The following is a 12,923-nucleotide window of genomic DNA, read 5'->3' on the forward strand; positions in this document are numbered from 1 at the left end:
AACTTTAATTAAATACTTTCAAACACGAAAGGCTGCTTTATAAATCACATGACATTTGGGTACTTGGCGTACGTTTTATCACAAGATGACGAATTACTAAGTCGATCGCCAGTGGACAGATACCTTCCGAGAGAAGTAGATAACCCATTCCACTTGAATGCAACGGACTTTCGAAAGCTGTACCGACTAACCCGAGACTTGGCTCATGATATTATTTCTCAACTTGATGGATATGTAAAAACTTGCACAATAATGACTTCTAAAAGCAGTTGGTATACGGAATTAATTTATTTTTGGCATTCCTTTTGTGCTTTTCGCATTTTTTAGGTTTCGTTAAGCTGTGCTGACACCTTTCTGCTATTAAGACGAAATTTAAATGTCATTTATTTCGAGTCGTTAAAACTAAGTTAGTGAATAGTACAATCGATTAGGCAAGCGACAAAATCGTCAATTAAAATCTCGACAAATCGCATCGCTATAAGTTAGTTAATTCCACTACTGGTACCGAATTCGCCTTGCAAAATAGTTAAGAAAACCGTTATTAAATATGAAGTTAATATTGAAATTTTCGGTGCACATATATTTTAGGTTTTCAATGTATATTCTAAAATTTCTCTGACATTTCTAAAGACAAATTAAAAATTTGTACACCGTTCAAAGGGAACAAATTTCCACTTTCCGATCATATACAAGCTTTGTTCGCAGACTAAACATAAAAAAACTTTTAAGCTAATATTTATTTGCCTCAATATATGAAAAAGGGGCTTTTAGCCTCTTAATTCAGAGTTTTAAGGGGCTATTGGTAATTATAAAAATGCAGATTTTATATACTCGACTATATCTACAACTTGATGCATGTATATATCTCGTAAAAAGTATATACATACTCGTATGTGGAGAACGTAGAGTTTTAGAGAATAACGAACGATTTTATTTTTTTATTATTTTTATATAGATACTAGCAGACCCGTCAGACGTTGTTCTGCCCTAAATTTGGTCTATCTCCATACATTTTAATAAGCTTTTTCGGTCTAGCTCTGCCCCCTCCTCACTTTTTCTTAATCCTTTTATTCACTACTCCCTCCGTATTTTCGCTACATCTATCTCTATTTTCGTCTCACTCTATCTCTTTCTCAGTCTCCTTCTCTCTTTTCTCTTCTCTAAAGTTTTTCCCATTCTTCTACATCCCTTATTGCCAGGCAAATCGAATAGGACGTACATATGTAAATAGTTATGTGGGTATTATTAATTCATGTCTTTATTTCGGTTTCACATGCACATTTATCAGTTTTGCCAGGTTAATGCAACTAAATCGAATATCACAATGAAAATTACTTTAACGCTCTCAGCAACAACTTTCATTTGATATCCATATTACACACACATTCTAGGGGTATCCGGTTCCAGGTTTTGCCCATATCTTTAGACCCTAGTCACCCAGCGGTATAAAAATTACTCTGTACTAAAGCACTCATCAACAGCTTCAATTTGATACCCATAATGTAAAAACACATCCTAGTGTTACCCTGATGCACGTTTTGGCCTATATTTCGAGACCCTTCACAAATAGGTATGAAAACTACCCTGTAGTAAAGCACTCATCAACAGCTTTCATTTGTTATCCATATTGTATAAACACTTTCTAGGGGTACCCGGGTCCACGTTTTGGCCTCAATCTCGAAACCCTAGCCACCAATAGGTATGAAAACTACCCTGTACTAAAGCACTCATCAACAGCTTTCATTCGTTTTCCATATTCTATAAACACATTCTAGGGGTACCTGCGTCCACGTTTTCGCTTATATCTCGAGACCCTAGTTACCCGCGGGTACGAAAAATACCCCGTATCAAAGTACTCATTCGATACCCATATTGTACAAACATATCCCAGGATTACCCACGTCCACGTTTTGATCTCAAGACCCAATCCAGAACGGGATAAAAATTTGCCTATGCCTGTCTCCTGGTTCTAAGCTACCCCTCCACCAATTTTCAGCCAAATATGTTCATCCGTTACTTCCTCTTCAATCACTCTTTATCTATTAAAAAAAAGCGCATCAAAATCTGTTGCGTATTTTTAAAGGTTTAAGCATTCAAAGGGACATAGGGACAGAAAAAGCGACTTTGTTTTATACCAGAGCCGGCCAAAAGTTGCACATTGTGCAATTTGAGTTCGTATTTTCACACAGACACTAACGATGTGCGATCACGATCGTTTGCTTTCGCTTGTCACTCACTAAAATCAACAGTGAATGCAAAAGGAGAAGTCTATGCTACTTTTTGGGCACATAATAAAAACAATATGCTGCAATGTTAAAGTGACTTTTAATACGTTTTAGTTAGTATTATTAGGTTCCTTTGAACATACATATTAATATTGACAATTTAAATATTAATAATTAATAATTATTAATTAATTATTAATAAATATTGACAATTTAATATAAGTAACTTTTTATACGTTCTACTCAGTTTTATTAATTTTTATACCTTTTTTTTGTTTTATTGAATAACTTTATGTTTTGAAAATATATATTTCTATCTTTACATTTACTTTGTTTTATAGTTCTTTCTTAATGAAAAAGTGATTTTTTTAAGACAATTTTGCATTAAAAAACACCATACCTTCTTTTATAAATTAATTAAATTAAATTAATTTATCTGACTAGCTCGACCTCCGCGTTCTTAGTTATGTGAATATAAGTAAATATTGTTAGGATTAGCTTGAAATCAAATAACCAGGATCCTTTTTAATTTCGAACTTCACAGTCCAAATTTTCTTTTAGCACACTGTGGGGAGATGTCACTCAATTTTTACACACACTTATGCAATTGTTTTTGTATTTGTGTGGCCTGCTCTGTTTTATACTATGTAGTGATGTACATCCATGCATACCTATAAACCTACGCCCGAAGTTAAATAACGCAGCGAATGCTATATATGTACGTATGTATGTGTCGCATCAAGCCTCACTCAAAAGCAATTAGCGCGGACAGTTCCCAGCGAACAAACACACATACGCATTTTTTGATAAAAATGTTACTTTTGTTTAAACAATTTGGCTGATATAAGAAAGGAATTAAGTATTTTTTTTTTTTGATGCAGATCGAAGGTAAATATTTCAAAGTTTTAGTGAAAAGTAGAATTTTTGAAATCCATCCATCCGTTTATGAGTTATAGCTGTGTAAACAAAAATTTTATGATTTTTTGCTACATTTTGGCAATTTGCCACGCCCCTATAATATATATCTTCAAATTATATTAACTGTACCATCTCACATAGCTAAGCTTTCAAATGCAAAAAACCGTTTTAAAATCGGAGTATTCTGTGTGAAGTTATGTGCATACATGGCATTAGCGACTTTATTTTATAAAATTTATAGATAGATTAATCACAATTTAACTATTTTAATAATCACACCTAAACTTTGATGTGTATTGGAACGATTTTCCGTCATCCCTTTATAAATTATGTTTTGAGACTAACTTCTTTTAATTTAAATAAAATACTGGTTTTTGCTATTACTTATTTATTTATAATATGGCAATTTGTCTACCAGCGATTTGATAACTTTTTCTCACGTTCGTTGTTGGTTAGTCTCTGTCATATAAGTACAGAGACTAACCAACGTTCTCTGATATTAGAAATATATGCGATGTTGCGTTTGCGATAACACGACCCCACTATATACGTTAACATCTGAATTCTGTAATACAGTCTCATTTCAAGTCTTTAAACTTGAGATTTTCCATTACGCCCCGATTCTGAGCGTTACCGGTAAAATAGTACCCAGAACAGTATGTAACCAAATATCATTACCAGTTATTTTATCCGCGATTCTGGCCCAAGTGGTAACGCTGTGAAAAACGCACCAGTGTCTGTGGAGAAATTTGAAAGGTAGTTTTTTTCGCTTTCACGGTTGCCACTTTGGTCCATTTGGACCAAAAATGGTCCCTTCCAACCCCATTTGGTCCGCTGGCACCATTTATTCAATTTTGGTCCTTTTTAGGCAGTAACCACGATTGGTACTTTTCTTTCTTTTTCACTCAGGTAAAAATTCACAATATTACCCAGAAATTCGCCACACTTGCGTTAGCCCCCATATAACTTTGAATTTACTTCAATGGAACTCTCACCATAAAATATTGCTTAGTCAATAAAATATACCAGAACGATAACATTTCACCTAGGATATAATTTATGCCGGGCATTAAAAAGAAAAGTGTTGGCAAACACATTGTCGTTAATTGTTGATGAAATAACCGATTATCAAAAAAACTCTTGTTTTATAATAATATTAATAACGGCTAGATATTTCGATCGGTTATACAACACTAGGTAAAATATATGAAAATAAAAATTGCTTCTCGCCTAGCGCATAGCTTAAAGCGAGCACTCTGCCGTCAGCCTAACACTTTCGAGACTAATACAAAGAAATTTTTTGCATTACTTCTCGTTTGGCACGTTGATATTTAAATCTTTCTCACAGCTCAATGAGTTCCAGCAATTCCAGGACTATTGTAGTGTTAAGCCACGCACTCTGCCGTCAGCCTAACACTTTCAAAACTTATACAAAGAAATTCTATGCATTAATTCTCGTTTGGCACGTTGATATTTAAATCTTTCTCACAGCTCAATGAGTTCCAGAAATTCCAGGACTATTGTGGTGTTAAGCCACGCTAGGTAATTGAAAACTAAGTACCTTGGCACAAGAAATATTTTAACTCGAAGACAGAAGGAAGCAAATGCAGAAGAGATTTGATTTCGGAAGAAATGTTTTGTATAAAATTATTCTCGTAGATGCCAGCAGAACCCCTGAGGCCTGGGATCAAAACTCACACTTACTGAATCTAGGCTCTGATATGAAGTTTATATAAATATAAAAATAACACTAACAAAATTGCCTAGTTTCGTTTATGATTTACTGAGTTTTCCACATACATACATAGTTCGCCAACACCAGAACGAAAATTGTGAACCGTTTCTTACTAAAACCTAACTGCATTATACATTTTATCTCATTGCAATCAACAACATAATGCTAGAACCAAGATCTTTGTGACCAAAATTAGGTTCATAACGTTTGGTTGGTGAAAGACATAGACTTATCCCATGTCAAAATATAGTACCATTTTTGGTTGCATGCACATATATTTGTTTGTTCAGCTTGAATTAAAGGAAAGTCTTCACTATGTTTAGTAAAATTTTAAATGGAAATATCCTAAAATTTTGTATTTTATACTAATAAAATAAAACAAAAATTTGGTCCTTTTTTCGATGAATTTTGGTCCCAAATGAAAACATGGCAACCGTGTTCGCTTTACCGAAAATGTCTCACTTGTAGATACGAGGTTAACGAATAAACGGGACGATGTGTATACCCTTCAAAAAACGCGAGTACTCTATAAATAATGTAAGGAATATACCTTTGGAAGTATAGGACTGCTCCAAATCTAATCTGTATTCATACAAAAAATGTGCTCCAATTAACATTGCGATGTCCTAGGAGAGTAGTAGGTGATCCCACTCTCGCTTTGTTTGTGAGTATTCCATAGAGTACATACGTGAGAGTACTTTCCAAAGTACTTTCACTGTAGTACTCCATGGAGCACCCACAGAGGATCATATGCCAAAGTACTAAAGAGGAATTGTGTCGGAAAGAATTATCGAAGTGAATTTAATTTAAAATGAAAGTAAATGAAGAGGGACAATACAACTTTTATATTTTATACTACGAATATTCTTATGTTATTTAGCATTTGCGTGAATAAAGAAACTAATATTTCTCTATACATACTATAGTATGTATACATAAAACCAGTGCGCTGTTGCATTTTATCAGAGTTGCCAAAGTAAAATTTTATTATTAGTTATTTGCATGCGATATTTTACTTTTGGGAACTCTGTTCGATCGTCATCGTGTCGTGATCACTGTCGTTAAAAAACGAGCAATGATCGGCTGATGGTGGTCTGCAAACGCATTGCAAAGGAGTATTGTTAGAGTACTCCAACATGAAGAAAATGGAACACGTAATCCAACAATTTTTGCAGGGTATGCATGATAAGTTCCCACATGGTATATTGTAATTTATTCTGTGAAAGTACGTAATGTAAACAAATATGTATAGCAAGAGGCAACACTTTTTTACTATTATTACTTATTATTTATTTGCGCTTACAATTATTTATCTTTCCGTTTTGCCTTTTTCTAAACAACAGCTGTTGTGTGGTTATTTATTTACTTTTGTGGGTAAAAAATTATCCGGCTACTTTCGCGGGTAGAATACCAAAAGGGTGTAAAAGTTGCCACATGATTTCGTTACCGTGGTGAAGAATGTTGTTACCACACTAGAATCGGGGCGTTAGAGACAATTTTTGTGACTTGACATGATTTTGATATTCAGTAAGCGAAAGTCACAAAAAACTTATCAACCATTAAAACCAAAAAAGACAATTTACATTGAACTAACAATATAAAACTGCATTTTTTGTTTGGTTTTTGTTTTTTAATTTTTATTTCCTAATTTAAAATTTTAAGAATGAAGTAATTATCTATGAAACGTTCTTAGCAAATAATTTTCATACTCTATTTCAATTTTAATATTTGTGATCTGCCCCGGCCCAGCTCACGAATTAGTGACCGGTTTTGAGAGACCCCGAGAAAGCTTAAGGCTTGGTTTCCTCGGAAAGCGGTGCCGCTTTATTACGACCGCTAAAAAACGGCCGGTATACTCACCGTTTTCAGCGGCACCGCTTTGTTGGAAACTACGAACACTTGCGGCAGACGATCCACAAAATTTTATTTAACTTTTTCCTTTTTTTTTAGTTTTTCCACTTATTTTTTTAACTGCACATACAAAAATAAAACATGTTCAAAAAAATTTAAATTCAAAAATGTTGTTTATTTTATAAATACCGCTTTGACAATAGCGGTGGCAAAAAACTGTGATGAACGAGTTTCTACCGTCATGACGGCCGTAATATTTTATGCCTGCTGCTATATTACGTTACGGTGAACTTCACCGTCTTCTTATTTTACACATAATTACTTTTACACTGCAAACATTTTGACAACATATTCTACCGTTATGTAACGGCCGCTAAATAGCGGCACCGCTTTCGAGGAAACCAAGTCTTTACAGAAGAGCCATGACGGAACTATACAAGGTGGCAGCATGGTGACATACGTACAAACATAAATAAAGGTTCCATGTACGTTGTTTTTGTAAATACGATGTCAAAATCATACTGCGCCGGAAGTTGATGTATCAAATCAAATAAAAAAGTATACAATCAGCTGTCCCGTGCTGTCACCAGAAGAGCAAAATGTGTCAAAACTTATTTTCAGCCCAAAATGTCGTATAGTGACTAGGGACGGCTTACTGAATTCAGCTGTATATGTATGTATGTAGATAACAAGGCATCAATATATTGACAAACTTACGTTCTAAATTTGGTCTTCGATGCTTGCTGTTTTAGTTTAGCTTCTTCTTCCTCTAAGGCCTCCATATTTCGCTGACTCGTCTCTGGATCTTCGTTTTTATGCGTAGTTAAATGTAAACGTAGCTCCGATGCTAAAGGAAAAGCTAGGGGGCACAACTCGCATCTATGAATATTTTCACCCAGATGTTTACGTAAATGACAATTCAGTCCACCTAATTGAGCAAACGACTTTGTACAGTATTTGCATGTGTATGGTCTTTCACCGGTATGTGTACGCATATGAAGTCGAAGGTTCAAAGTTGTTTTAAATCTATTAAAACAATGGGAAGTTAGAATAAATTTATATAAGTAGGTTAAAACCAGAGAAAACAAACGTATAAAGAAGTTTCAATACCGCGAGAAATGTCAAAAAGTAATACATCAAATCGCTAGTAGGTAATTCACCAATGCAAAAGGTAAACAGGAGTTGGTAATAGTCTTGAGCAGGGGTCGACTGCTAATACGCGTCCAAAATGTCGGGAGAGGTTTCAAACGACGCGTCTTGACATCAGTATTAATAATCCGATGGCGGAAAATAAAAATTTCAAGTCTTAAAAGACATGAACGAGAAACCGAAAAATTACCCCGGGTCCATCCGAAATCGGGGGTGGTATCCATAGTATTTTTGCGCAGACAATGTTTTTGCGTTGGCGGCCTTCGGCCGCGTTAATAAAAACTTATCCTGCCCGATCCACCGATGGGGTGGGATCAAAATGCGGGCAAAATCCCTTTGTACACAAAATTTGTTTTCAGTGCACAACATCATTACAACAACCACATGAAAATTTCCAACTTCAACCGCAAATATCTCAGAGATAATTTTATACGCGTCTTTTAACACCTCTCGCGATATTTGTGGACGCGTATCAGCAGTCGACCCCTGTCCTACACTTTTACCCAGGAGTTCCCCCAATTTTTACACTAGGGGCACTTTTATTTTGATATAATAATAATAGCCGTGTTTTTTAACACGCGTATATCCGTTTACGCTTAAACTTGATATGGACTGCTAAGCGACAAACTTTAAATACACCTCTGGAATTGTTGCGCATAAGTTTTGTCCTACTAAAGGCCCCATTACTGATACTCAGCATAGACTTGACTTGGCTTGAGAACTGTCACTTACAGTTCTGTTAAATGAACATTGCATGTTACTGATTACTCAAAACTTAGCAACACTTAACTTGACTTAGAAGTCTGTTGAATTTTGATTTTCTATGTAAGTTCTAAGTGACGTTTACATTTTGAGATGCCATTTGTTTGTTTCCATTTCATTTTGACATTTTGTCATACAAATTGACATTTATTTAAAAATAAATTTCAACACTGATTATGATGCCAGATTTTATGCGCCAAGTGGAGTATAATCGTGGCAAGTTGCCAAGTTTACGCCAAGTCAAGTCAAGTATATGCTAAGTATCAGTAATGGGGGCTTAAATTTCAATACGCATTATACTCGGATGTAACTGAAATATGTGTCTTTGTTTCACCCTCTACACTAATTCTATGTATTTTATGTGTGTCCACAATTCATCGCAACTGATTCAGCTATATGTTATATCCTATGGCCATCAGAGCGTTGTGTCTCCACTTTTCGGTACACCCTGTTGCTGTAGCTATTTGTTTAACCAGAGCCGCTAGATGGGTCTCCTAAGCATTATCTAAGTGAGGATAGGCGTTTTTTTCACGCGCAAACGAAACGTATACGCGTGTAAAAAAAAACACGGCTAATAACTAGTATCGCCTGTGGTCGAAATTCGACCAACTTGTATTTTTTTCAACTCAGTCTATGCATCCAGTGTTGGGGGTAGTGCAAAAATGCGTTAATAGTCAAGCAGTGAGTGGAAATATAGCAAACTGGTCTAACTTACTTAGATTTTTCATTAAAATTTCGAATTTGATCTAAGACGTTGTACAAACTTTGCAAATGTAATTATAACGTTTTGGTATGGAGCTCCTTAAACAAAAATATAAATAAAAAGATGATAAAAAAATTTTAAGGACTATCTTTATATAAATGGACCAAAAAATAGAAGGCAATTTTTCCTTTAATACAGACATAGTCTTGTTGAATTTTGACTAAAAAAACTTTAACAATAGCTCTTGTAAAAGAATTTTGGGATTTAAAACTATAAAGGTGGAGCGCAATCTTTCAATTTAAGGCAAGCCATGTACTTGGGATTAACTAATTGATTATTTAAAATTTAAACAAGCGCTCTTCCTTTATAATTTTAAATCCCAAAATTCTTTTACAAGAGCTATTGTTAAAGTTTTTTAATCAAAATTCAACCCGACTATGTCTGTATTAAAGGAAAAATTGCCTTCTATTTTTTTGTCCATTTATATAAAGGTAGTCCTTAAAACTTTTTTATCATCTTTTTATTTTCAAATTTTTAGTACTGCCTACAAAACGGCATTGCAACTTTGATTAGTAATTTAAGTCGCGGTGAATTCGCATACGCGGTAAAAATCGCATACGCCTGAAAGTCTAAAAAAATCGTGGTGAAAGTCGCGTACGCCTAAAAGTATGCAAGGACGTGCATTGAGTTGGACTTTCAACGAGGTGGAATTCTACAACGCCTACAACACTCAGGAGGCTAGCCATAAAGTATGGCCTAATCTTCTAAATAGTTCGACTTGTGCGTTACGTAGCTCAACTTTTTTGATCAAACATTGCACTGTCACCGAGTTTTAAACTAGTTATATTTCAGGCTTCAAGTCTCTAGATGTCCAGGAAGTTAATTAAAAATCGATTGCAAGATTCCCAATTTAAAACTAGTTTTATAATTTATTTAATAATTTGGGAAAAACTTAAACAACGTGACATCAGGACGGACAAGACGACAGCTGTTTCGATTATACCTTGTAAATCTCTTCAAAGCCTTTTCTACCGGGAGTGGGAGTCGAACTCGCACTCCTACGATAGTTGAAATGGTTGTAAACGCATTCAGCTACGTCATGCCTGTTGTAAAGTTCTTCCCAATTGCCTTCTTTTTGCATATTTTAATCTTTTACACATTGCATACTTCGTATGCAATTATGTGTTAAAGCTATGCTTGGTACGGCGGTTTTCAAAGAAACTTTGGTTTCTGTTGCTGTTTTCGTTCTATTTATAGAACTACAACGAATTAACCAATTTTGTCTGTTTGTATGATTTTAATAATCGGGGATTGCCCATATTGCTTTTTCAAATGTATGAAAACATTTATTTGAAGCAATTTTTTAATTTTATAATTTATTTAATAATTTGGGAAAAATTTAAACAACGTGACATCAGGACGGACAAGACGACAGCTGTTTCGATTATACCTTGTAAATCTCTTCAAAGCCTTTTCTCCCGGGAGTGGGAGTCGAACTCGCACTCCTACGATAGCTGAAATGGTTGTAAACGCATTCAGCTACGTCATGCCTGTTGTAAAGTTCTTCCCAATTGCCTTCTTTTTGCATATTTTAATCTTTTACACATTGCATACTTCGTATGCAATTATGTGTTAAAGCTATGCTTGGTACGGCGGTTTCAAAGAAACTTTGGTTTCTGTTGCTGTTTTCGTTCTATTTATAGAACTACAACGAATTAACCAATTTTGTCTGTTTGTATGATTTTAATAATCGGGGATTGCCCATATTGCTTTTTCAAATGTATGAAAACATTTATTTGAAGCAATTTTTTAATTTTATAATTTATTTAATAATTTGGGAAAAATTTAAACAACGTGACATCAGGACGGACAAGACGGCAGCTGTTTCGATTATACCTTGTAAATCTCTTCAAAGCCTTTTCTCCCGGGAGTGGGAGTCGAACTCGCACTCCTACGATAGTTGAAATGGTTGTAAACGCATTCAGCTACGTCATGCCTGTTGTAAAGTTCTTCCCAATTGCCTTCTTTTTGCATATTTTAATCTTTTACACATTGCATACTTCGTATGCAATTATGTGTTAAAGCTATGCTTGGTACGGCGGTTTTCAAAGAAACTTTGGTTTCTGTTGCTGTTTTCGTTCTATTTATAGAACTACAACGAATTAACCAATTTTGTCTGTTTGTATGATTTTAATAATCGGGGATTGCCCATATTGCTTTTTCAAATGTATGAAAACATTTATTTGAAGCAATTTTTTAATTTTATAATTTATTTAATAATTTGGGAAAAATTTAAACAACGTGACATCAGGACGGACAAGACGACAGCTGTTTCGATTATACCTTGTAAATCTCTTCAAAGCCTTTTCTCCCGGGAGTGGGAGTCGAACTCGCACTCCTACGATAGTTGAAATGGTTGTAAACGCATTCAGCTACGTCATGCCTGTTGTAAAGTTCTTCCCAATTGCCTTCTTTTTGCATATTTTAATCTTTTACACATTGCATACTTCGTATGCAATTATGTGTTAAAGCTATGCTTGGTACGGCGGTTTTCAAAGAAACTTTGATTTCTGTTGCTGTTTTCGTTCTATTTATAGAACTACAACGAATTAACCAATTTTCTCTGTTTGTATGATTTTAATAATCGGGGATTGCCCATATTGCTTTTTCAAATGTATGAAAACATTTATTTGAAGCAATTTTTTAATTTTATAATTTATTTAATAATTTGGGAAAAATTTAAACAACGTGACATCAGGACGGACAAGACGACAGCTGTTTCGATTATACCTTGTAAATCTCTTCAAAGCCTTTTCTCCCGGGAGTGGGAGTCGAACTCGCACTCCTACGATAGTTGAAATGGTTGTAAACGCATTCAGCTACGTCATGCCTGTTGTAAAGTTCTTCCCAATTGCCTTCTTTTTGCATATTTTAATCTTTTACACATTGCATACTTCGTATGCAATTATGTGTTAAAGCTATGCTTGGTACGGCGGTTTTCAAAGAAACTTTGGTTTCTGTTGCTGTTTTCGTTCTATTTATAGAACTACAACGAATTAACCAATTTTGTCTGTTTGTATGATTTTAATAATCGGGGATTGCCCATATTGCTTTTTCAAATGTATGAAAACATTTATTTGAAGCAATTTTTTAATTTTATAATTTATTTAATAATTTGGGAAAAATTTAAACAACGTGACATCAGGACGGACAAGACGACAGCTGTTTCGATTATACCTTGTAAATCTCTTCAAAGCCTTTTCTCCCGGGAGTGGGAGTCGAACTCGCACTCCTACGATAGTTGAAATGGTTGTAAACGCATTCAGCTACGTCATGCCTGTTGTAAAGTTCTTCCCAATTGCCTTCTTTTTGCATATTTTAATCTTTTACACATTGCATACTTCGTATGCAATTATGTGTTAAAGCTATGCTTGGTACGGCGGTTTTCAAAGAAACTTTGGTTTCTGTTGCTGTTTTCGTTCTATTTATAGAACTACAACGAATTAACCAATTTTGTCTGTTTGTATGATTTTAATAATCGGGGATTGCCCATATTGCTTTTTCAAATGTATGAAAACAT

The 12,923-nt window shown here is 34.7% G+C and overlaps 1 protein-coding gene across 3 annotated transcripts in view; it reads right to left on the minus strand.

Moving 5' to 3' along the window:
• Positions 1-12,923, minus strand: part of LOC137249860 (zinc finger protein 568-like) — a 169,072-nt gene that overhangs the window by 25,673 nt on the left and 130,476 nt on the right. For all 3 annotated transcript variants that reach the window (XM_067781841.1, XM_067781842.1, XM_067781840.1), the window contains one exon: positions 7,447-7,755. In XM_067781841.1, coding sequence (XP_067637942.1) covers positions 7,447-7,755 — 309 coding nt within the window. The remainder of the gene's footprint in view (positions 1-7,446; positions 7,756-12,923) is intronic.

The sequence above is a fragment of the Eurosta solidaginis genome, chromosome 4 (genome assembly GCF_040869045.1).
Source record: "Eurosta solidaginis isolate ZX-2024a chromosome 4, ASM4086904v1, whole genome shotgun sequence".
Lineage (NCBI taxonomy): Eukaryota > Metazoa > Arthropoda > Insecta > Diptera > Tephritidae > Eurosta > Eurosta solidaginis.